Source organism: Puccinia triticina, chromosome 3A, assembly GCF_026914185.1.
Source record: "Puccinia triticina chromosome 3A, complete sequence".
NCBI classification, from domain to species: Eukaryota; Fungi; Basidiomycota; class Pucciniomycetes; order Pucciniales; family Pucciniaceae; genus Puccinia; species Puccinia triticina.
Genome location: NC_070560.1, coordinates 2,196,521 through 2,221,634, shown reverse-complemented (window position 1 = coordinate 2,221,634; position 25,114 = coordinate 2,196,521). Strand labels below are relative to the sequence as shown.

The 25,114-nt window shown below is 47.7% G+C and overlaps 7 protein-coding genes across 7 annotated transcripts; 4 read left to right on the top strand and 3 right to left on the bottom strand.

Annotated features, from left to right (window-relative positions):
• Positions 1-686: 686 nt before the first annotated feature.
• Positions 687-2,056, bottom strand: PtA15_3A259 (uncharacterized protein; the record flags this gene model as incomplete). Its single annotated transcript, XM_053167209.1, has 3 exons — positions 687-702; positions 804-1,882; positions 1,958-2,056. The coding sequence occupies 3 exons, from the start codon at positions 2,054-2,056 to the stop codon at positions 687-689; spliced, it is 1,194 nt and encodes a 397-aa protein (XP_053018449.1).
• Positions 2,057-4,434: 2,378 nt separating this feature from the next.
• On the top strand, positions 4,435-6,631 carry PtA15_3A258 (uncharacterized protein; the record flags this gene model as incomplete). The annotated part of the gene is made up of 2 exons (XM_053167208.1): positions 4,435-4,783; positions 6,597-6,631. 2 exons carry the CDS (start codon positions 4,435-4,437, stop codon positions 6,629-6,631), a joined length of 384 nt encoding a protein of 127 aa, XP_053018448.1.
• A 408-nt stretch (positions 6,632-7,039) lies between these two features.
• Positions 7,040-7,568, bottom strand: PtA15_3A257 (uncharacterized protein; the record flags this gene model as incomplete). Its single annotated transcript, XM_053167207.1, has 2 exons — positions 7,040-7,161; positions 7,391-7,568. The coding sequence occupies 2 exons, from the start codon at positions 7,566-7,568 to the stop codon at positions 7,040-7,042; spliced, it is 300 nt and encodes a 99-aa protein (XP_053018447.1).
• Positions 7,569-15,881: 8,313 nt separating this feature from the next.
• On the bottom strand, positions 15,882-16,438 carry PtA15_3A256 (uncharacterized protein; the record flags this gene model as incomplete). Its single annotated transcript, XM_053167206.1, has 2 exons — positions 15,882-16,023; positions 16,140-16,438. 2 exons carry the CDS (start codon positions 16,436-16,438, stop codon positions 15,882-15,884), a joined length of 441 nt encoding a protein of 146 aa, XP_053018446.1.
• Positions 16,439-18,173: 1,735 nt separating this feature from the next.
• Positions 18,174-19,156, top strand: PtA15_3A255 (uncharacterized protein; the record flags this gene model as incomplete). Its single annotated transcript, XM_053167205.1, has 4 exons — positions 18,174-18,544; positions 18,634-18,731; positions 18,827-19,068; positions 19,139-19,156. The coding sequence occupies 4 exons, from the start codon at positions 18,174-18,176 to the stop codon at positions 19,154-19,156; spliced, it is 729 nt and encodes a 242-aa protein (XP_053018445.1).
• A 927-nt stretch (positions 19,157-20,083) lies between these two features.
• On the top strand, positions 20,084-22,158 carry PtA15_3A254 (uncharacterized protein; the record flags this gene model as incomplete). Its single annotated transcript, XM_053167204.1, has 3 exons — positions 20,084-21,277; positions 21,399-21,860; positions 21,967-22,158. 3 exons carry the CDS (start codon positions 20,084-20,086, stop codon positions 22,156-22,158), a joined length of 1,848 nt encoding a protein of 615 aa, XP_053018444.1.
• A 1,633-nt stretch (positions 22,159-23,791) lies between these two features.
• PtA15_3A253 (uncharacterized protein) lies at positions 23,792-24,145 on the top strand (the record flags this gene model as incomplete). The annotated part of the gene is made up of 3 exons (XM_053167203.1): positions 23,792-23,913; positions 23,999-24,053; positions 24,134-24,145. 3 exons carry the CDS (start codon positions 23,792-23,794, stop codon positions 24,143-24,145), a joined length of 189 nt encoding a protein of 62 aa, XP_053018443.1.
• Between the last annotated feature and the right edge of the window lie 969 nt (positions 24,146-25,114).

Genomic DNA, 25,114 nt, shown 5'->3' with positions numbered 1-25,114 from the left:
TGCAAATTATTGTTGGGGGGAAGCTGGTGGAGCGCAAAGAGGGGGGCTTGAAGTCAAGAGACATTGAGTCCATGGAAATTCCTGTGTGCAACAAGTTTTCCTCTGTGCATACACAAATTAAAGCCAAAAAACTACAAGTTTCTGGTAAAACCTGCTGACATCATTTATCACCACAGTTTGGAGCAGATTTGCAGTTGAACCTAGGCCAAATCTGGATGTGCCTTCATTGAGCAAGCCTCTCAGTTACAGTTATACTGATTGAGTGAAAACTTTTACATCTCTTATTGCATCAAACTTGGACTATCCTTGGCATCTTACACCATCATCTTGCTATTAAAAACTTCTCAGACATGGTTAGTTACCTACAGGCTGACATAATTGGTCTGTGAGTAGGAAAAAATACAAAAAGACTAGACCAAGAAAAAATGAGTGAGTCTTAAATGCAGGGGAATTCCCTTTCTGCATTTGATGAAAGAAACAATTGAAGTGCTTAAACTAGAGCTCAAATCTTTTTCTTTTTCCAAAATCTAAAAATGATATTTGTCCATTTTTGTTTTTTTGGGCCAGTTATGTGGGTAAGGTCTTCATGCTTGAATTTTGGAATCTGAATTAAATGTGGGGATTTTTTGGGCGGGGTTTCCTTCAAATATGTTATAGTTGTAATCCTCTCTGTGTTAAAAGGTTCCTTAATATTCTTTGATACTGTAGGGTTCTCCAATTTTGTACGGAATTCATTATATTTGGGGTTGGTGGCTTGAAGTTCGGAAGTCTTTAACAGTTGATCATGCTCAAGACTTTCTGACCAAGGTATCCCATACTTGTTTTTGGAAAGAAAAGTTTCCTTGGCAGATTCATAGTCTTTGGGACTTTTGAATTCTATTTCTAACTTTGGACCATGTAGTTGGCTAATCCTTGGGTTGTAGTTAACAATCTTCAGCATTCTCTTTACATCAAGTCCTTGAGCCCTCCATGCAGAAATGGTTTCCGAAGGGATTGTGGTAGGTTCCTTCATCCATGAAAGAGTTTTCAGTAACTCGAGCCGTGCATTATACTCCTCAGTTCCCAAAAATGTTTCCCAGGCCTTTGCTAGTTGAGGCTTTTCTCTCTTCAAGGCTTTGAATTCTTCCAAGGTCTTCTTGAAATTGTGCCCGGAAAATGAAGTGAAAAAATCTTTTCCTCCAATGGTATTTCCAAATTGGTGAACTTCTTCAATTGAGTGTCCTAAAGCCTTGCTGATAGATTGTGCTTGTTTTTCCCACTCCGCAACAATTCGAACCTGATTCATTTGTGATTCAAGAACACTCTGTCTTCTTAAGAACTCTTTTTCGGACAATATTCCTCTGAAAAAATTATGGACTGTGGATTGAGTGCTAGACGGGGCACCTTTCTCGAACTTTTCGCCCCACTTTGAAAGGAAGCTGTACGCCTCAGGGTTTAATTGAACCAATGCGGTAGATTTCCTATTTGATGCTGAGAAGGCTCGGTAATATTCATTCAAAGCCATGGTATCTTTGTTATTTAGATTGTATGGATTTTTGTTAATCCTCCGGAGAAACGTCTGGAGTACTGCTTCATCAGCTGGATCAATATGTAATGCGGCTTTGGGTTTTATCCATCGATTCAAATTGTCCCGGATCCGGCCCTTACTGTAGGCCTCAGCCTGCACCTGTGATTTCCCAATATTGTCCAAAATTTGACGGTATGCGCTTTGTGAAGTTACCTCTGGAGAAGTTTGGCCCATTTTTTCGCCTAAAGCAGCTCTGGATGCCTGATCAGCTGAGGATACCGAGACTGTTTCTGGACTTCTTATGATTGTTCCCTCAGTCTTTGGGCTCGGAGAGAGTATTTTTTCTTGACTTGACGCTGGAAATATTGGTGATCTCTGGAGCATCGTTTTCAGTAGTTAATCAGTTTCTTTTCCCGGTTGCTTTTTGCCAAAATCGCCAGGCTGACTTACCATTCCGGTAGGCCTAATGTCTGAAGCTCCCTCGATAATCCCACCTAAGCCTTCGGTGAGTTTCGCAGATTGCAGATTTTTTGGCGTGGTCAGCAGCATTGGGAGAGAGTTATAAAGAGGGAAATAAGGCAACAATGTTACCAGGATGACAGGTCGCATGATGTGCTCGAGAAGGTTCGAGTTGATAATTCACAGGTAGAATAAACGAAGGTCAAATCAGAAGCGGAATGAATACACTCTATGGTGTTGAAACATAAAGCAAAATGAGTGATTTTAATATGAGATAAAGGTCTACTTGAAAAAACTGCGTGTGCTGCGCCAGTTGTTCTTTAAAGGAAAGGTATGCGTCAGATTTCTCTGCGAAGGAATGAAGTTATGGATGATGAGGCCAAAATGAATAAATGTGACATGCAGGAAATGGGCTGGGCGCTCGTCGATTAGACTTGGAGCTTATATTTCCTTTGCCTGATGGTGACGGCCGGACCATGCAAACCTGACTATCTGCAGTCCTTTTCGATTTGACACAGCATTCCTGCTCAGTGACCGAAAACATCGGGATCTCGGTCACCATGGCGGCGCGACGAATGTCATAGACTCCACGGCGGGGTGGATCAAACTTGGCTTCTCCAGGTGAAAGCGAGTCCCGGAATATACAGACGGGGCACTGCCTGGCGCTGCACACAAAATTATCCGCTCGGACAGCTTTGTTCGACTGGTTAATGCCGGGCAGCATTTGTGCCGCGACGAGCTCGGCAGCCCGGCGGCGGGCCGAGGAAATTGCAGAACTCGCCGGACAGAGTCTGTCCGGCAGCTGCTCGGACAACCACCATGTACGGGCAGTTAATTTCTGAGGTGGGGGTGTTCTAATTGTAAGCTTCCAAAAATTGGAAGCTGTGTGCTGTGCTTTTACGCCGTACAACCACGATTGAAAAATGTGAGATCACATAATCTGACCCGGTTCTGCAGGTTCTTCTCACTTGTGGCCCTGCATGTTCAGATTTTTGCCTTATGTAGGCTAAGAGTGTCCTGAGCCAGCCATCTGACCTTAATCTAGACTAAGGGTCAAGTTGCAGAAGTGTAACATCATCCACTCAACTTCAACTCAGGGCACCAGCTTCATCCAGCAGAATATGCAGGTTTCCTTGCAAAACACAAGAAATTCCTTCTTGTTGATCCAACAGAAGCCAGTGCGACCGGCCGGTTTGAAATGATACCAGACTCTTAAAGTTATATGGATTGACTAGAGTCGGTGACTTTTGCAGTTTGTATCCTGGTGTTGGCTTGCGAGTTGAAGTGAGACATCCTGAATTTGAACTGCTGAAGAGCGACCAGTTTCCACAAGTCTGGGATTAGCAAGCAGCATCCATTTCAATCTCTGAGCATCCCTTCCCACTGGCAGCCATCTCGAAGGCTTCCCGAAACTACACTTCTGCTCCCCAGCATGAAGGTATCATCCCAGACGTTGGGAACGAATTCGTCATGTGGCCACCAATTCGCAGACGAATCTATACATAGCAACATCAAAAGAAGGATCAGCTACTGTTTCTCTCCATCACGCGGATATGTTATCCGACCCGGCCGGATATGACCGCTCAATCACGGCAAGCCAAGTAAACCTACTGTTACCTTGTTGAGGTTTTTGGCCGACACTCCCTAGTAATCCGCGGTTCAAGCTGCCTTTGCCAACCTCGAACTCGGCGGGCTCGTCAGCCCAGCCAGGATTGCTCTGGACGACAATCACTGCTGCTGGACGTATCGCCAAGCACAATACCCACCGTCGGCCTCGCCAAACGGCTTCAGCGAATCCAAAGCCTGCGACCCGAAGAGTCGTCGACTCGACAATCGACTACACCACGGCTGCAAGAAAAGTTTCTTGAATCCAAGGTGTAACGTTTCTGGGTTAGAGCATGGTTTTTGAAACGTTTGGAGGTTAAAGTCTGGTTTAAGAAACGTTACCTGTGCAGATCAGCCACCCGGGAACGTTTCACGGTTACAATGCGGTTTTGCAGAGGTTTTGAGGTTAACAAGCGGTTACGGAAACGATTCACAGTTATTATGGGGTTCTGGAAACGTTTCACCCGCCTTCAACCATTCTGAGACGTTTCCCACAAACGTTTTCACTTCCCCAAATGTTCATGGCGCCAGAACGCCGTAAGGTTTATTGGAAACGTTCCTCAAGCCGTAACCAAACGTTTGACATGTTCAAGCGTTTCCTTGACCACTCTGAAACGACCCGGAAACCCTCCAGTGTGGGTGAACGCTTCTATGAGGTTTCCAAATTGTTCCGCCGACCCAAAAGGGTTATCGTAACGTTTGCGCATACTGAAACGTTTTTGATAAACGTTTCTGCTCCGCCGCAGCCCCGATCGGCAATCACTGAACCGTCTGTGTCGTCATCGCCCGCGACCCTCCACCCACCACCATCACAGCCACCTGCCACATCCGACTTCAACCACCTCCGCTGCCCATTTCCCAAAATGCCCAATACAAATCCGGACATCGAAGAGTTAGACATGGAATTGTCGGATGTCAAAGGGGTAACCAGCCCTCCTGCTGGCCACCTGCTCCCGGCCAATTGGTCCTTGCGCGCGATATACGTCCGGCACAAACTCTACGCAAGAGTCCAGTACGCTGCCGACAGCCACAGACCCGCCGAAGAAGCCCCCACCTACAGGATGGTCGACACGGACTCATATCTGGCCCCATTCCAGCTCGGTGTTTCCCAATTGACGCAATTCGACTTCGCTTCATTCAAACGTTGGGTCATGCGTCAGTCCATGCAACAGGCTGGGGCAAGCATGCCTCAGCGGCCAAATCCAATACTGCGTCAGGTCTCAAGGGGTTTGTGCGCTCAAACCTCCGTCTTCTCTTAGTCGAAGGGAAGCTCGATGTGTATGGACAGCTCACCAGTCGCAAGGCCACTGCAGCGGTCACACCATTTTCGGCTATAAAAGTAGGTCATGTTTTGTTGTCTATCAGGTCACGCAAGGAAGACTAACGGGTCTATGGAGCAGGCCACCATTAGGCAGCATGAACAGAAGCACCCCGACCAATTCAACCTCCCACCCAACTATGCAGACGACGCCAAATGGAACTCGGAGCTTGACTCAATGATCACGCTTGCGCTCAAGGCTGACAAGCACAAGATTGTCAGCATGCTCCAAGATCACCTCCCCACAACTGGCAAACCGCCCGCTCCAGTCCCGCAGTTGTCCAACCTTGTCACCAGCGTATTCTCGGCAATGTTACCCCGCTACAAGGACTCCGATCCCGCTACCATACTCCGAGAGGTGAAGGCCCCTGCCAAAGCACGACTCGCTCACATGCGCCTAATCTTCAACCTCAATTGAATCGCCCGAAACGATCAAGGTGAGAAGCACAAGTTTTGGAGTCAGCTCGACGCAGACCTCGCCCTCCAGATTGGCAAATCGCCAATGTACAGGTTTGGCTTTGCCCGGCTCATCCTTCGCAAGGATGCAGCCCTCTGGGATGGCAAAAAGACCGTTGACTGTGTCACCGCAGCTGACTGTGCTATGCCGACAGCCGCGGAGGTAGAAGAAGAAATTGCTTCCTACCATCGGCAAGGAGGTGAAGACTTAGCAAACCCGGCGCTAGCCAATGCGGACAACTTTAGTGAAGCCTAGTTTTGGGTCCTATCTCATCCCTCCTTCCACCTTTTGACTAAGTAGCCCCGCAGACCCTCCCTCCCATTTATCTCACTTGTATGCCCCTCCCTGTCATGATTGTTACCCTCACCCTTCCCTGTTATGATTGTTCCCCTCAACCCCTGCAATTGAACCCAACTCGAGACCCTTAGTGTGTAAAGTAAAGCGACAGTCCAAATGTCTGCGCCCGGCAAATAATTCCGACCGCCCAGCAGGATAGCTGGGCGTAATTGCAAACGTTTTGACCAACGATCGCGGGCGGGCGCTGAGTTTGATCAAACGTTTGATCAACTTTGGAAGTTCTGGAGAACGTTTTTCACCAGATAGGACGTTTGGCCCAAGTTATCCAACTTTTCCAATTGAGTCCGAAAGGTCATGGAAACGTTGGTTTTTGGGTCCTGAAAGGTTTTGCTAACCTGCAACCAAATTCAATTGATTTGGGAACGTTTCAGGCAAACCAGGGAACATTTTTCGCCGGGCAAACCGTTTTAACAACTGCCTGCCAACGTTGCCGGTTTCGAAAGCCAAATATTAACTGCATGGAAACTATTTCATGGAACTCTCGCAAAACTTCTCAAAGTGGTTTCCGCGGGGGCCGGGACCCGACGTCCAATCTGGATTCAATTGAAAACTTTCTTGAGTGGTTTCAAATACCACTCAAAATAGTTTGGTTGCAGCCGTGGTGTATAGCCATCTCGACCTCCCTCCCCATCGACTACCACATCATCAAGGTCCTGCTTTTCCTCTCAAGAACTACCCAATCCTCCCCGACAGACCTCATCACGGCCAGCAGCTTTGACTCGATCCCACTCCTCTGCCCTCCATTCATTTGCAATAGACAACCGATGGGCTCTTCAAATATCAGTCTGAGTTCCTGTTAGTTCTTGCCCGACCCCGGGGGCTACGGCTTCCCACCCACACCTCATTTTAACCAGGAAAGCTTCTTGGCAGTGCCCGGTCATCTCGACGTACAGCGAGGGTCTCGAGTCTGTCGGCCTGGAACTATTAACCACGATAGTCGAGTGATATGACAAACACTTCGCAGCTTTCAAAGTTCTGGACACGGACGTCAAGATCTAGGCCCCATCGGATCAGGCGCGCCGACTGGGCATAATCGGAGCTCATGAAACGTTCCAGTTCTCCTTGACCACCCAGCTGAACTCTTGCCTCGCCTCAGAAGCAGTTCGAGGTGTCAGAAGCGGTGAAAGCAGGCGATTTATCACCATAGGCCTATTGATACGATGTACCGTGCTTTGCCTTGATAATGCTACCGCCAATGGACATTAGAGAAGACAGTAGAAACTATTGATGATTTTTACAGACAGAACACAAGCGCAGGAAGTGGTTTTGACAATGGTATACAAAATCGAATAGAATGTGTGAGATTCTCGCCCTTCTCGTCGAATGTACAGACGCCTTACTCTCCGAAATTGGCTCCCCGTGGATCCAAACAGTTATTCTTGAGATCTTGAAAAGTGGCCATCTCGTTTTTATCCTTTGGATCTTGAGGAGAACTGTTATCAGTGCCGAGAAACAACCCTAAAATGATGTGAAAAGGAAAGCTCACTGGTTTGAATTTTGGGGTACAGCAGGCTCCATTGTATCCAGGGTCTACACATATAAAATTACCTTGGCTTGATGGTTTGGCTGCCACCACTGCTCATTTCATACACAAGCACCACATGTATCAACAAATCAATTTCGAGCGACAGTGAGAGCAATTCATCCAACCCTTTCGAATTCGAAGCTGCGCAGAGTGAAAACTTACCTCTATGATTTTTTTCGTCTTTACGATACACATCCATCTGGCACCAAGGAGAATTCTTCTGTGCATCCTTGCAGGGGAATGGTTTGGGCGCCTCAGGTTTTGGAGCCGGGGCTTGATCGGCGCCTAACGCTACCCATGATGCAGTGGAAACTACTGCAATCAATCGAGGGAAATTCATTTTTTGGTGTTGAAGATTTGGACTCTTCCACGAACACTTTTTCGATAAAATTGAAGTAATATATGAGCTGGTGATTCAAGGAAGGCGTAATCTGGGCAAACTGTGAATCTCTCACAGGATTGTGAACAAGAGAGAAGAGGGGGGTTGCCACTCATAAGGTAGCCAATTTTCCTCGGTCGCCTCCCAACTGATGCTGCGCTTGGCGCTTTGAGATTTCTGCAAGCTGTTTACTCGAAAAGCAACGAGCTGCGTCAGACTCCCCGCAAGGAGATTTTTTTCCTTGCTCTCGACGAAGCACCCAATAGACAAGGTTGATGAAGAGCTGTAACAGGAGGCCGGATCTGTTGAAAAGCCAATAGATCAATTGGCTCCGGTATCGAACGAGCTAGTTGCGATGTCTTCTTTTGCCATCAACAGGAGAGAGTTTGCTCGAGGACTTGCCAACCACTGAATGAGTGAACAAGGATGCGCTCTTGCCATCCGAAGTCGCTGAAAAGCGATGATTTATCTTTTCTTCTAACGGTGCTACTATTAGCAACAAGCTCACGAGAGTTTATAGAACTGTTAACACGTGAAGTGTCAAAAACAGACGACCCAAGACCACGGAAAACAAAATAAACTTTTATTTTCTATGGTTTAACTTTTTATTTTCTATGTTTTAGTCTTCCACAAGAGGCCAAGGGGCATTAGGCCATTGCCAGCGCCCCCTCTCTCAGTTCAAATTCAATCCAGATACACTGGCCATCTCCTGCTCCCACCCCCGCCCAATAACAGAAAACTGTGTGCCTTGGTGGAAAGATGGTGACAAGAAAATTTAAGAGTCATAAATAGTTTGAAGATAAGATGGGACCAGTTGGGCTCAAGGAAAGAATTGGGGAATAATTGTCCGGTTTTAAACTCGTACATTGATGGTTTAGGTTATGCATGTGGTGATGCATAAATCCGGGGTGCATGCAATGCTCAGGCTTTGTCGATTGACTCGGACTTCGGACTTGGTTTCTTCCGACCGACAACCATCACTAACTTAACTAAGTCCCTCCCGAGGGAGGCCGAGGGCCTCCCTCTGGGAGGGACTTATGCCTTACAGGTGATTTTGGCCTGAGAGTTATGCCCCAAATCCTTGCCTTTTTGTGCTAAGGTCCCTGTACGGTGGTGTGTTTTTGTGATCACCCCGTACATTTTCACTAAGACTCATCAGAAGCATGGCTATCTCCAGCCACCTTCTGGTGTATTTTTCTCCTTGCCAAACTTGAGATATAGGGGATGTAAACACAAGAAAACTTGTCCTGGCTAGAACAGATGATTGATCACTGTTTTTCGAACTGGCTCCCTCGGGATTTGGAGTGAATGGCTGAAAATTCATGTTCCCACACGCATCCTGCAGCTTTGTGACTGTCTCAGATCTGTCAGAGCAGTGAGTCCCAGATACCTGTCATTTTTTTTCCTTGAGGCAAGTGGATGGATTTGCACTAAAAATGCTGTTTTAACAGTCTCTGGGTTGGCTTTTGCCATCCACCACCTTTGATGGATCATTGTGAGTGAGGCAGGAGGACTCATGATGATATTGATGCATCAAAAATTAGACAAGATGTTGATATTTCATCTGATCCAAAAAAATTGTTGGGATCCTCGGAGGTGAAGGAGCTATGGGAACATTTGTCAAAATCAGTGTTTTTGGCCTTTGCTCTCAGTCCTAAATCACTGATACCGCATAATTCCCTCCGGTGGAGGCGCTTCGCGCCCCCACCTTCGGACTTAGTTAAGTTTGCAACCATCACTTGTCGCCGATAAACTTCTCTCCCCTTTTCTTTCTTTCTTCTCAAATCAAATCTCTACAATCATCAATTGATAATCAATCAACAAAATCAAAGGTTATTCTTCTTTGTAACCAAATCAATCAAATCAAACGCATATCTTTGAGGTATTTTTTCATTATTGTTATCTATCCTTCTAAGTTCTACAAAACTAGTTGTGACAATTGTTTTTCTTTATTCAAAAAGTGTATTACTTTTGTTAGGGGGGTTCACAATTGGATTTCACCAGGACTTTTTAACCGTCCCACCAGAAATTTTTAACACGCTGCACAAATTAAAATTAGGGTCAGCCTAAATGCACTCCAAACTTTTACTTTGTGCACTCCACATTTTTGGCTTTGGGGGGCCAGCACTCCAAAAAAGTTGGAGTGCCTTGATTTTGTACTCCCAAAACATGGAGTCCCCAGATGGGCACTCCATGTTTATTGGAGTACACAACTGGGTACTCCAAAATTGACCAAAATAGGGGAGTGCAGCTAGATGCACTCCAAAAAAAATGGAGTGCAAGCCCAAGCACTCCACCTTTTCAGTGGAGGATTTTGGCTTTGCACTCCAGCTGGCAAATACCAAATTGAGTGCATTGGGGTGCACTCCAAGTCTCCTTTTTTTTGGAGTGCCCACAGCAATCACACCCCTTGATGACCGGTCTGGACCGGTCATCAAGGGGACTCACACAACCGGTCATCCAGAGGACTCATACCTCTCGATGACTCGCGCGGACCGGTCAACAGTCACACCTCTCAATGACCGGTGTGTACCGGTCATTGAGGGGAGGTGCTACTCTTGATGACCGGTCTTTACCGGTCATCAAGGGGAATCCCACCTCTCAATGAGTGGTGTGGACCGGTCATCATTCACACCTCCCAATGACCGGTCTTTACCGGTCATTGAGAGGACTCACACCTTTCGATGATCGGTCAGACCGGTCATTGAGGGGACTCACACCTCTCAATGACTGGTCATCACCAGTCATTGAGGGGAGTCACAACTCTTGATGACCTGTCAGACCGGTCATCAAGGGGAATAACACCTCCTCTGGATGACTGGTGTGTACCGGTCATTGAGGGGAGGTGCTACTCTTGACAACCAGTTGGTCTGACCGGTCATCAAGAGGAGGTGCTACTCCCCTCGGTGACCCGCACAGACCGGGCATTGAGAGGAGATGTTACTCCCCACAATGACCGGCATGTTGAGATTTCACTTGAGGACTGAGGGATTGAGAGGCGAGGAGGAGGGGTTGAAAGAGGAGCTTTGCTGAAGTTTGTTGGCTCAGGTGGGGCTAGAGTGGTTTTGGCTCAGACTCGATGATTTTATTTCTTCTCCGAGGAGCGGACACAAACACACAACTAGAGAGCCCCCTGCTTAAGATCCAGAGGGGGCCTGGACGCATGTAACACACATGACAACAGGAACAGGACATGTCCGAAACTGGGACAGGAACAGTGACAGGAACAGGAACAGGAACGAGGACAGGAACTGGAACAGGGACAGGTACTGGGACAGGAACAGGAACAGGAACAGGAACAGGAACGGGGACAGGAACATGAAAACTTAGAAAGAGAGCGGACTAAAAAGCTCAGATTCTGACACGGCACAGACCGGTTATCAAGAGATGTGACTCACCTGGATGACCGGTCATTACCGGTAATTGAGAGGTGTTATTACCCTTGATGACCGGTCTGGGTGTGAGTCCTCTCAATGACCGGTCATCACCGGTCATCAAGGTGAGTCACATCTCTCAATGACCGGTCTGACCAATCATTGAGAGGTGTGAGTCCTCTGGATGACCGGTCTGTGCCGGTCACCGTGGCAACGGTGGGCCGCTACGCTACACTACGCTACATGGCCACTTAGTGTTAGCGTAGCGGCAAAAAGCGCCCGCCCATTTTGAGTAGTGTTAGCGCCGCTACGCTGCGCTACGTTTCAGCGGCGCTAACAGCGCGCCAATTGTTTGTTAGTGTTAGCGCGCCGCTACAGTCACTACGCTACGCTGCGCTACAGCTCTTTTAGCGGAAAAAAAGGCCTTTTTTTCAGCTAAAAGCACTGTGGCGCACCGTAGCGCGCGCTCTTTTGCGCCCTGCGTGTGTAGCGTTAGCGCAATTGCGCGCATCTGCGCTAACGCTACGCTAACAGCTAAATTAGCTACGCACCCTTTGCGCGTAGCGTTAGCGCAGAAAGGCGCAATTCCGCTAACGCTATGCTAAAATTTAGCGGAATTCCGCTACGCTACGGTTAGCGTAGCTGGCCCACCGTTGACCGAGGGGAGTAGCACCTCCTCTCAATGACCGGTCAGACCAACCGGTCATTGAGAGTAGCACCTCCCCTTGATGACCGGTACACACCGGTCATCCAGAGGAGGTTTTATTCCCCTCGATGATTGGTCTGACCGGTCATTGAGAGATGTGACTCACCTCGATGACCGGTGATGACCGGTCATTGAGAGGTGTTATTACCCTTGATGACCGGTCTGACTGATCATCGACAGGTGTGAGCCCTCTCAATGACCGGTGATGACCGGTCATTGAGAGGAGGTGTTATTACCCTTGATGACCGGTGTGACCAATCATCAAGGTGTGAGTCCCCTCAATGACCGGTCTGTGCCGGTCATCAAGGTGTCAGTCCCCTCAATGACTGGTCTGTGCCGGTCATTGGGAGGTTTAACTGGTCCGCGCCAGTCATTGAGAGGTGTGAGTCCCCTCGGTGAACGGCACAGACCGGTCATTGAGACGCGATGTTACTTCCCTTGATGACCGGCACAGACCGGTCATTGAGAGGTGTGATTCCCCTTAATGACCGGAGGTCCGGCACAGACCAGTCATTGGATTTGAGAGGAGATGTTAATCCGCTCAATGCCGGTCTGTACTGTTCATGGAGATCAGGAGGTGGCAGCTGGCATTAAGTGGGGTGTGTTTGTACATAGCCCCGTTGAAGTTGTAGGCACTCCAGCTCTGGCTGGAGTGCACAGTACTGCACTCCCCTTTTGAGGAGGAGAAATATCAGGAATGGAGTGCTGGGGGAATGCACTCCAATCTGATGGAGTGAGACTCACGGGCACTCATTACATTTCCTGGCCACTGGATTTCTTTGTGGTGCACTCCAAAGAGTCTTGAGTCCCCAGTTCTGCACTCCGATTGACTTGGAGTACTCTAGTCTGTACTCCAACAATCATTGGAGTGCACACTCCATACACTCACTTTTGGAGTGCTTTTGGGATTTTTTAGGAGTGCATTTAGGCTGACCCTAAAATTAATATAAATTTAGGCCACCAGAAGTGATCCACCAGAAAAATTTACAGCTGGCTCACCAATGGAAACAAACTGGTGCCCAGGTCTCATGACCCGATGGCCGGGCTTGACCGGCCATCACCGGCCATCAATACTATAACCCATACACATACACCTCACAACCAATGACCGCTCTTGACTGGTCATTGAGTTGATACACTCCATTCCATAGCTGGTCACCACCGGCCATTGATTGGAGTACACACCACAGATAAACACTTGATGACCGGACCGGGTCATCGAGTGGATAAACATCACTCAATGACCGGGACCGGATCATTGAGACATATCAGATCCGGGTCATCAAGACACATCACTTGATGACCGGTATTCAGTGGATAAACATCACTCAATGACTGGGACCGGGTCATTGAGTGGATAAACATCACTCAATGACCGGGATCTGGGTCACCGAGTGGATATACACATCACTCAATGATCGGGATCCGGGTCATTGAGTGGATATACACATCACTCAATGACCCGGTATACCAGACCGGGTCATCAAGACACATCACTTGATGACCAGGATCCGGGTCATTGAGACACATCACTCAATGACCGGGATCCAGGTCCTGGAGTGGATAAACATCACTCAATGACCGGTGTGGTGTGCTGTGCCTGTTGCAATGCCAAAAGGTATTATGATAGTACAGTTACATACAGGCGGAACCCATTACAAGAGGAGGAAATAATCTTACACAACAGTTACAACATTTACACTAGGGATGGCCATGGGTACCCGTTGGCGGGTACCCGTTTACGTGCTTAGTGGCGGGTGCCGGGTGCGGGTGCGGGTGTCTGGTTTTGTAGAGAAAAAGAGGGCGGGTACCCGCCCAGCACATTTAAATTTCCAGGGCATCAAATGCGCCGCAGTTGTACTGTCGGATTACACGTAATCCAACAGTACAACTGCGGTGCTGCAAAGCAGGGTACCCGCCCCGGGTCTGAGATTCTTCGATAGTTCCGGTGCCGCCAACCAGTTCCCTCAATCCTCATTGCGGCCATCTGATACAGTTGATTCCTGTCCGTTTGCGTGCAAACAGACAGGACAGAGCCGATGTTTTGTCCTGTCCGTTTGCGTGCAAACGGACAGGACGGAGCCAATGTTTTGTCCTGTCCGTTTGCGTGCAAACGGACAGAGGTCCTGTGACACTGTTTCAGACTTGTCACAGGTCCAATACATATCCGATTGCACTCACCACCTCAGATCCTTCTGGTACTGCTGGTACCGGCGGTAAGTACTGCTGGTACCGGCGGCAAGTACTGCCGGCACCAGCTGGGCAGTGCCGGGTGCCCATTTTGGCCCAAAAAACACCGGGTACCCTAGTACCGCTAGCGGTACCCGGGTGCCGATGATCCTCCTTAACAGTGGGTACCCGCCACCTGCACCCGGGTACCTGGCACTTGGCACCCGGGTACCCGCCTTGGTGGGTGCGGGTGCGGGTGCGGGTATCTGACATGAGTGAAATTCCAGGGTAGTACCCGCACCCGCAGCAGGTAACCGGGTGCAAGTGGCCATCCCTAATTAACACACATACACCCTTTTGTAGCCACAGCGGATTGGACGGAAGAATACACAACATAGATACAAGGACAAGGGAGGAGGAAGGAAGGAGGACCAGAGAGAGGCTTTGACCCCCAAATCCTGGAAAGGAGGAGTATTCTAGTTGGGTGTAGAGTGCATGGAAGGTGGCTTGGTTACATAGCAACACATTCTGAAGGATATGGAAGGTGGCTTGGGTACATAGCAACGCATGACATCAGGCAGTGCAATATATGCAGGCAGATAAGGTGTACAAATGGTGTAACTGCAGCATAATTCCCTCATTTTTTGTGTGGCTGTGCAGTACAGGTGTACATATGCTGTGCAACTGAGATCCCTTGCAGCTAAATTCCCTCAAACACATCCCCCTGGAGCTAAAATCCCTCACTCTTCAATATAAAAGAAGCCCTTCTCCCCCCCCATAATTTCTCCTTTTCACCATCAGCCTACAGAGGTTTGGTCACAGTAGTATTTTAGTAGTAGTAGTTTAGAAGTAGTATTTTTGAGTAGCGTAGAGTCAGTCAGTCAGTAGAGTGTTAGTGCAGTAGTAGAAGCAACAATCAACAACCAACCAACCAATCCTGGTTCAACTGAAAGATCCTGTAGCTTGCTCATTCTGCAAGCTACATATGAGATCCTGGGCATTGATAGATGTGCTTGCATCCTGGCTATCCATCCATGGTGTCCGTTTTGCAATTACTGGCAAATCAGCCTTGATGGCTGTATCTTGGGCAAGTACATATGCTGTGGCCTTTGGGGGGAGGGGGAAGTACTGGTCAGGTGTATGGCGGGGATCTGCATGCTGAGCCGTAGTCACATTCAAAACAGTGTTGGTAAACCAGTTTCCCCCAAACCACCTCCCCAAGGTGGTTTGGGTTGTTTTGAGATTTTCAATTCCAAAAAAGTTAGCAAAAAGATCTTTCAAACTTATTTGAAAACAATCCCAATATTATCCCAAAACTGGTTTATAATAATAGGAACCAACTGGATTTAATTTTAAGCATATCCAGTGCTAGAGTTTAGAGGGGGAGAGATCAGATATCCACAGAGGTGATGTCCAGTTAGTGCATGTGCATCAGGGGCGGACGACCGGCGGGGGGCCTGGGCTTGCTTGTCCACACTGGATGCCCGATCGGTGAAGCCCCGGAGGGCCGGACCGCGGGACAGGCTGCTGCTCGGTCACCGACACGGCTCTGGAGGACGCCGGCGTCAAGTGTTTCTGCCCGGGTTCCGGCCACACACGTGGTGCAAGCAGGTCTGCGGACGTCGTCGGGCCGGGCTAGAATGTGCCGGCTGGGCCTGAGGGTGGGGTCTAGTAATAACCCAGATTTCTTCTTTCTATCTTGCTTTCATCCCTCAGCCCCAATGATGCGCAGTAGGTTTTCAATCTGTGAGGAGGGTGTTCTCAAGCAAATCAGGATTGATTTAACCAATCCTAAGGTTGAGATAAAGCAAATCTATTGGAGAACAATTCAATACATGCGATGCCCCTGTGCTGACAAAATAAGACAGAACGAACTATGTGACAAACTGGTAGGTTCAGATTAAATTGGTAAAATAATAATAATACACATCTCTACCATGATGGGACAAAGATATAAGCAGATTTAAACAGAGGCAGCCGAGCAAAGATATGATTCGGATGAGTAATCGAGTGATTGGGTCGTGTTCATTTCTGACGGACGGCTTGTGCTAGGATTCCGAGGAGCCAGTCTCTGGGAAGTGGACCTTCCGATGCAGGTCGGGTGGATTTACTGGATGCTGATGAGGAGGATGGCTTGAATTTCTGTTTAGATTTTCCCAACGTACAACTATAAAGATTTTCATAAACGAAGAGGATTGACGAGTAAAGATTTAGTTTCTGATGATTGGGGAAACCAAAGTCTGAGGCACACTTTCGGGCCAAGGGGACAAAGAGATGACATACTCGGGGTGATGGAGAGTGAGTAGCAGAAGAAATACCCGATCGATTAAGTATTTTCGATGAGCTGCTCGAGGGCCACGTGTCTCGCACGTTGTCGGGTTGTTGATGTAGGGCAATAACTTCATCGATGAGAGGTAGACAGCAGCCAGACTCTGTTGATCGAGAGGGTCCATGAGAGCTTGGATCAAACACTGCTCGAACGATCGAACGTCCGATTCGAGCCTTACGAGTTCGTCCTCTTCTGTTCTGGTCGGGCCAAGGCGTCCCTCATTGTCATTGACGTAAGTGATCAAGCTCGTCATTTGAGAGTTGTGGTCGTTTGTTTGGTTGCGAAAGTGGCTTAGATTACCGGTTTACGAAGACCCTAGGTAGGGAGCTGAGGGGGAGGGCGAAACTCTTGAAGTAGTTTGGGGTCTGAACGGCAATGTCTGGGTTGAAGATGAAAGTGTGGACTTGGGTGTCTGTTGGGAAGATGTGTGGGTGACGCTGATGGAGTGGGGGTAGGCCGGAAGGCATTGCAGCTATATATACCACTTTGATGGTCCTCGCAGTCGCGGCCGGCACCTGCATTCTCGGTTGTATGAACGAACATGAAAGGAAAGGATTGCGAGAGTCAGGATGCATACCAATGGCCCGGCCGAGCGGAAAGGAAACAGCGTTGAGCCATATGAATATGTATGCAAATTCGAGACAACAAAACAAATTCAAAAGGAATGCTTGTTGCATCCAGATTGGTGCGCGCCCCGGCCCAAGCGCAGCACAATCCACTCCTTGACATGCTCCCAAATCTATAAACTTCGGATTTTACCGCGTATATGTGCAGTTTTCCCGAGGCTGGGTACCGGATAGGCAGCGCGATCCGATCTCATGGATTGTACTGGTTAGACCGTTACATTTTCAGCTCTCAGTGCGGATTGTCCCGCAATAGTGATCCGATCCAATCCACTGGATACGACTGCCAAGCGAGTTCAACCCTTCAAGGCAACTTCAAAAGGCCTCCTGAGCCAAGTATTTCCAAAAGCATCCCAGAGACAACGTCAACCGGTTTCAAGTGGCCCGCTTGGATGGGCAATCAACTGACAACTGAAGATTGAGACAGTCCGCGCAATACAAATCCGGAATATCGGCCCGGATTTCGAGCCAATACCGACCAATACTGTTCCAGGCATCGGAACAGTGGCAGTGTTGCCTGTAGCGGCGTCTAGCCTGTCATCCCCGGGAAATCTGGTTTTACTAAAATCTGGTTTTGCAAGTGCCGCAAAACCAATTGGATGTCATCTGATGTTTGAGATAGATAGATTAGAAGCACCGAAGAAAATTGAGAAGATGTTTTTTTCGGGGTGTGCAACCTTGCACAACCTTCGTTGTTCTCTGCAACATATCCGTACCATTATCAACATAACCCTTCGAGCTGTTACACCCGTCGACGCAAGTTTTCTAATGCTCTTTAACAGGAGTAGGAGATAAGGTAAACTTAATTAATTCCCCATGGCACCATATGGAAGTGAATTGCCATCCCCTTGAAGGCTCAGCAACCCTTACGCTGGTCTTGGCTACCAGTTCCCGGTCGCAAGCTGACAGTGTGGCCTCCCGACCTTGGTTGCAATGCTAAGCTCCGGAAATCATTTGACAACAGAGGAACGGGAAACTGGGGATATATTATGCAGTGCGATGCAAGTTTCAGTAACCATTGATATAATCACCCCAACCAATGAGGCAAGTTCATCACATGAGGCCCGACGCACAATACACGAATAACTACCGGCGCCGTCAACACATTGCTAATATGTTGGCATCAAGATGCCAAGAGAGTCAGATGAGAGGCATCCAGAGGATATATAAAGTGACTGGAACGCAGAAGCGTAAAACAATTTCTTCCTTATACACCTGATCAATATCACCAACCACCATCATAACCCAGATTCAACTGTTCGCTTCTCATTTCTAGTCACTCCAGAGCGTGATTAGAAAGCCTTTAGAAATATTCCTGTTTTTTTCATACCACCACCAATTTCTTTACAATCACTACAACAAAAAATGTTTGCCAGTCTCAGTCACTCTGTTGTCTTCTTTGCCTTCATTTCTTCTCAAGTCTTAGGACGGGCTGTACCCCAAAGTGGATCTCCTTACCAAGAATCCCAGTCTCTTCAGAGTATCATAGCCGACTATTCCGCCGAGTTAGCTACCCAGGATCAAGTGATCAAAAACGTTTGGAATCAGTTATACCTTCAGAATGAAAGTTCTGAAGAAAAGATTTCGACCCTTTGCAATGAACTGATCGAATCCTACTACCGTCAAATGGAGCCTCGTAACCGCATGGTGGAGGTCACACCGACCGACAACGTTTTGGATTCCAACTCTCTTGAATACCTTGTAGCTGTAGCATCACGTTACGCCAACAATGTGATGTAAGCTTTATCTGGAATTGAATCGTTACAAAGTTCTCAAAAACCCACCACTACTTGAAAATCTGACTTTTTCCGTACTTCTTGAACAGGCACCTTGCGCGTCAGATCAGGCAAGGTCCCCTCGACCTAGCCAGTTCCCCTGCGGTTCTGCAGGTCCTGACACAGGAACACCAAAAAACCCAGATGTGTAAGTATTCTTGTTCAAGAAATCTTGGACATGATTAGAAGTGACTGATGAATTATTTGCTGTTTCTGCTTCCTCCTTGATGATAATGATAACAGTTGACCAACTGCTCTTAGGTTTGACCGACGTTGCTGAGAACCCGGAAGTAGGCCAGTTCGCGGAAGATGCTGTCCCCTCAGAAAGCAACGAGCAGCCCATTTTCGAAGATAACACGGAAACCACGGAGGGTCTTGTGCTTATCCAAGAGGAATCCTCGGAAATCAGTAATGGTTCCGGTGTTTCTGTCACATTTGAAGAAGAAGTCCAGACAACAACCGAGACAGTCGTGACCTCCTACAAGGTAAGCTTGCATTCATTGAGATTGTATTCCAAGATATGCTGACACTGATGAAGGAATGTCTATATTTTAGGAGACCTTCACGTATTGATTGTTGAAATGGCCATATTTGTTATGTTTTTGTATCCTCCTGGAAGTTGGACAATGCACAGTTATACCACTGTGTACTCCCTTCCTGCATGTCTTATCTTTTTTTTTTTTCGAAAAATCTTGTGTCTACTGCTTATGTGAAAACATGTGCATCAGTGTAGATCAAGTGGCCACTATGTGCAGCCTGTGAATACATTAGCAGATTACCAGATATGTTGGATTGTAGTTTTATCTAGATACCATTAGCGTTCTCTTTTCTTTTTTATTGTATGAAGATCTCATTAGTCTTTCATTGTGGATTTCTAGATTCACAGTGTACCATACAGAAAATTTGATGTTTGAATCCGTATGAAAGAATCAATACTCTCATTTGAAAACCAGAATCACCTCACATCCTGGGGCAAGGAACTACATTTGATCAATGTGATTTATGACCGTATTCGTACAATTACACAAAGTGGTACATCTCAAGAGGTGCATTTGTTTTGCCTCGATTTGTGTGTCAGACAGTCTACAGAAGCAGTACTATGATGCCTTGGATGGATATGCTTGTCTTCTAGTAATTCAAGTTGAGGAGGACAGATGCGCGTAGGAAGATAGTCAAGACTTTATCTGATAGACAATGCCCATTTGTTTTTGTCCAAGGCTGATGAGGAGGGGATGATTGATGAAAGTGTTATAGAGGGAAGCTGGGCTAAACTTTACCAGCAGGGGAAAATTGATTGAGATTTATGGAGCCTCCTTCTCATTTACACGCAGGCGACGAGAAGTCCTCCATCCAGCCCTTCCCAATTGCAATCTGTTCAGGTTGATTTTGACGATGGTGTTCTGAGCCTCTGTCATCATTTTGTGTTTTTCTTTTCCTGTCTGGGTTATCCTCCTCTTGGCCTAGTCGCTCTCCACATCAACTGCTTCCAACCAGTTGGAGATGTCAGATACGGACCGAATATCTCCAGCCGAAGTCGATCGACCCAGTCCCAAGTACCTCAACCGAATCCTCGATGGGAATAGGCTGGCGTTCGTCCGAGCCTATCTGATTGGATATGGAACCGAGGTCGCCCCGCTGGTCGTCCGGCTGCTTATCATCAAGTTGATCAGCTTCACCCGACGGAGGCCCTCGACCAGCGCGCTACTACGTTTATGGTCAGGAATCGCCAAATTGCTCCTCAAGGGCCTCCGGCCGACCGGCTTGGCGATGGCCAGCGGTGTCGCTATCGGGGGCGCAAGGCTGGCCGAGGGTCTGGTCCGGAAACAAGTCCAAGCCATCGTCAGGATTCTCATAACTTCTCCGATCAGCCAAAAATTCAGCCGACTCTTACGATGTCACACCCCTGCTACTACTTCAGATCTCCAAGCCAAATCCTCAGAATCCGATCTCTCGTTGGACCGCCGACCCTCAAAGCTAGAGCACACTATCGTCGCCATCCTCTCCACCTTTTCTGCGGCTTCTCTCTCCTCGCTACTGGCGATCACGATCTTACAATCCAAGCACACCAGTGCCCTGATGTCCCAGGATCCGCTGCACCCGACCATGACGCCGTACCCCACGCTCAACGACTCACAGGGAACTGTCCAGCCTAACAGCAAGCATCCTGCCACGATACTGAGCCGAGCCCAGGCCCAGCGACAATCCCCTACGCTTGACTTCACGCTCTTCTTCACCGTCCGGGCGCTTGATACGCTCTGCAGGTCACTCTTCGCCCACTTCTCTCCGGCATGGCTGGCATTCTTGAGCAGGTGCTCGGACACGATCCTCTTCCAACTCTGCTGTTGGAGGATCATGTGGTGCTGGTTCTATACACCCTGGCGACTCCCGATGAGCTACGTCAAATGGATCACCACCCTTGCCGAGATGGATCCCCGTCTACTCCAGCTCATCCGGCTCGCGAAGGACCACAAGTTCGTCTACCGCTCCCCCGCCCAATCCGATCAGATCTTACAGCTCGGAAGAGAGATTGCTACTCACATGGGAAGACCCCCCGAAGACGGTGACCCATTGTTCATCGATAAACTTTCTTGCCGAATCGTCCACGGTACCCTGGGTAACTCCGAAAGCTGCACAGTCAACGTCCTCAGAAGATTTTTCAGAGCTTGGAAAACCAGTCTGGGTATTTACCTTCCTGTACGTCGTGTAATAGATAAGGCCATCACTCCATTTTTTATTTTATCGTCTAAAGTCCTATCAACACGATACAATTTTTCTTGACTGAACAAGGACTTTTGGCCCGGTTGCGATAGCGTAGGTCTTTACAGTCCCGGTATTGTTATTCCAAAGGCAAAAGCTGCTAAAAGCGCCAATGAGGACGGGAGCACGGATCCTACTAAATTCGTCCCGCTCGGCCGGATTTCTGTCGAGTTTTGTTGGTCTGACATGGGCGGGAGTATGTATAGGCCGATCAAACGGAACACAGCGGCTTCTAAACATGGTGATAGGAAGCGCAGGAAAGGGGGAGATAACGGCGACGGATATGGATGGTCGGGTAGCGCCCCAACTGGGCAGTCTCTTGGCCGGACTCAGCATCCTCGTCGAGAATAAGAAGCGGAGAGGCGAAATGGCTCTCTACGTCGCTACTAGGGCCCTCTGTGCTACCGTCGACGAAATCCTTCCTCGTTGGCTTCGTAGACGTATCATCGCTAACCGTTGGGTCTCGATCTGGGTCGAGAGAATATCGTTTTCCCTCTCCATTGGGATCATCACATGCGCTGTGAGCTTCCCAAATCTCTACCCTCTCTTTAGATTCCCTTTTTTATTAGAAGTGAAAGCCAAGAGGGAAAGGACTCTGATGACTGAATGTGTTCTGCCTCGTAAAGATTGTACACCATCCAGATTACGTCAGAGGAATCGTCCAAGGCATCCTGAAGTATGCCATCGGTCCCGACTGGCCCAAAGAGCCCTTCCGTCCTTCCTCTCATCCTCCGCCTCCCCCTTCTTTAACAACCAAAAACAGCTCCACGCAGCTGGTGCCTTCAAAATCAACCCACCTCGACGAATCTACTGACTAACAAATCCCCAGAAGATCATAGACTTCATTCTTCTATCTCATCTATGTCTTTTCGTAGCTTATTCTTCGTGCTGTTCAATCGTATAAAATTGATCCTTTGTGCTTGATCGTCTTATCAGTGGTGAATCGCTCGTTCCTATTGTACTTTCTACTATCATTATTGCCATCGCTCTCATGAGTATTATCATTGTATTACCTTTGTATCAAGATGTAGTCATTCGTGTATCTCATCATATCATCTGTAACCAAATGAACAATTAGATGCTTCTTTTCACATACAAACTTTTTACTTTGATCCCACAATCACTCCCGGCGGCGAGCCTTTTAAACGGAGTGGAGTCAGTGGGAGACGCTTGAAGTGGATTACATTAAGGTCGATTGGTTGAACCTGCCTATCTTTTATGCTCTTTCATGTCTCCTTACCTATACGTGTGAGCCGACGTGTCTTAACGTGGTGCGCGAACACTACTTGAAAGATCCAAAAAACCGGTGTGGGTGCGGGCGATGTTCCGGCGTTCTAATTGTACAGTGTTACCTTTTCGCATTAATTGTGAAAACTGGCTAAAAACTGTAAAAATGGCGACCTTTTCAACCAACTTTGAACACCATAATTAAAGACATTGATAATGTTCATGAAGTCTACAAGAAAAACATTCTTGATTGGATTGTAAGTATATCCGTACCGGGACTGGTGGCTTGAAGTTCATAATGGGGCATCCAAACAGGGCCCTTATGTTTGTCATAACTTTTCCACTAGATGTCCAATTTTGAATTGATAAAAATAAGGTGAAACTAGGCATGTCTTGCCTCAAGCTGCACCAAAATTGGGCATCCCCCTCCACCTGTTGCTTCAATCCATGGGGCAGACAAGCCCACCATTTCTTGTATTTTCCTCTGCCCGGGGCTGCAAAATGCATGTCTCGCCATGGGAAAAGGCTAACACTCCCCTCCGATTTTGGCTTTCACTGATAGTGGCTAACTTAACACAAGACCCTCTTCGGATGGCCTGGTGCAGCCTGGCTGGCGCGGAGCGCCCCTCGCGAAGCGAGCCTCCGAAGGGAGGGTCCCTGCGGGACGGCGTCCCCCCTCCACAAAGAGAGGGTCTTAGTTAAGTTAGGGTAGTGGATGGGCTAGAAAATACCAAAATCAATACTTAGTTGTTGCTTGGTTTTCTCCCATTCTTAGCCTCCCCCATCACGAGATTCTGATGGTATGAGGCAAAGATATTTATGTACATTGAAAACTGGTACTTAGCGGAAAGCTCTCAGGCCTAAAATCACAAGATTTTCATTGCAGGTTGCATAATAAGTTCATATAGCCTTCCTCTTTAGGAATTCGACTCCAGGCGACTCCGTTTGTTTGTTGTTGTGCGCATCGAGCGTTAAAAACTGGCAACCGAGGCCGGGAGCCGACGTACCGGGCCCGGTTGCGCTGAAGCCCACCCTTATTATAAGGTCCTGTCTGCAGGACCTCAGATAATTTCTGATTAGAATACAACCCATGAATCGCATTGTTCCCATTCACGGCACAGCGCACCTAGAATATTTTCAACCCTTTTCAACTCATCCTATATTGAAACCGGAAAGAAGACTTTACGAAAGCGTTTTCTGTAGATATAACTTGGAAAAACAACTATGTTCTCTCATAAATTGATCTTCGTTGCCGCAATCATTTTAATGACCGCAAAGAACACCGAGTCAGCCAGCATGGGGCCAGAGTGTGCTCAATATGCTGCAGACCAGAATCAATGTAACAAGTGCGTTGGATTCCTTTCTGTCTTCCTTTTTTTATAACCGTGATTCTTGATAGGCCCTTCAACCTGACATCATACTTTTTTTCAGAGCAATTGACAAGATCAAAATAGACGGCGAAAAACTTCCATCGACTGAAACTGAAGTAAGGACCATATCAGACAGCTGTATGGTAAGTCCCTGATCTTCTGTTTTGATACCATTTTTTATCAATGAAAATATCAGCTATATGATTGATGCCCCCTTCTTGCACCAGCTATACATCTTCAATGAAAACCGGCAAGCTGTGTGAGTGAACATGAGTAGACCCAATCCGTCCTGGCTGATTGCAGCTCGTCGAAATCGGCGCCTGCTTATATGTTCTAAAATCTGACCTTGTTTTACATGTTTACATATGTATTTAGTACCCCGAAGCAACTGAAAGACGGTCTTGCTGTACATTTCAAGCAATGTCCCGGCAAGGTACATGCGCGGATAATGTTCTTTGTGGCTGTTGAACTTGGATGGGTTGGGCAACTAACAAGACGTTTCTGATTTGTGACTGGAACAGGGTGGTTCAGTCGCCATAACGAGTGATAAGAAAGTTTATATAGATATCAAAATGCGTGCCCTGGCCGGTTCACAATATGTGAAGCCGCCGGCTTACACTTCCTCTTAAGGTAATACTCCCTCTCCTCTCTTGACCGCTCTCGGTCATTCTTCTTCCCTTATATGCCGGCTTCGGCACTATCCCTTTCTTGCTTATGTGTTGAACTATAACTCTCTTACTGCCGCTCTCGGCTAAGACTCTGTATGTAGCCGTTCGCGGCATGCTCACATTATCATCTCCACATAGTTATATCCTAAACCGTGTATATCAGTTGTCTATTGCGACCGGACTTCTCCAAGTCCGGCCACTCCTTTTGTATCCTCTTAAGACCTTATAGAGCTCATCCAATGAGCCTCTCTTGTATTCTCTTTTGTCTCCTCTCGTCAAGCCGTTCCATCCCTCGGTCTATAAATAGACCCTTCCTCCCTGCAATGGAACACCAACTAAGTTCGCTCGCATATTTCCCGCTCTTGAAACCGGCGAGCATCACAGAAATATTTCTGTGAGTCAACCCTTTCTCTCATCTTAAAACTCTCCGTTCCCAAAAGACATCCATAGATTAGAGAAACCCTTATACTCACACCGATAAAAACTTCTTAGAAAATTTAAACCACCCC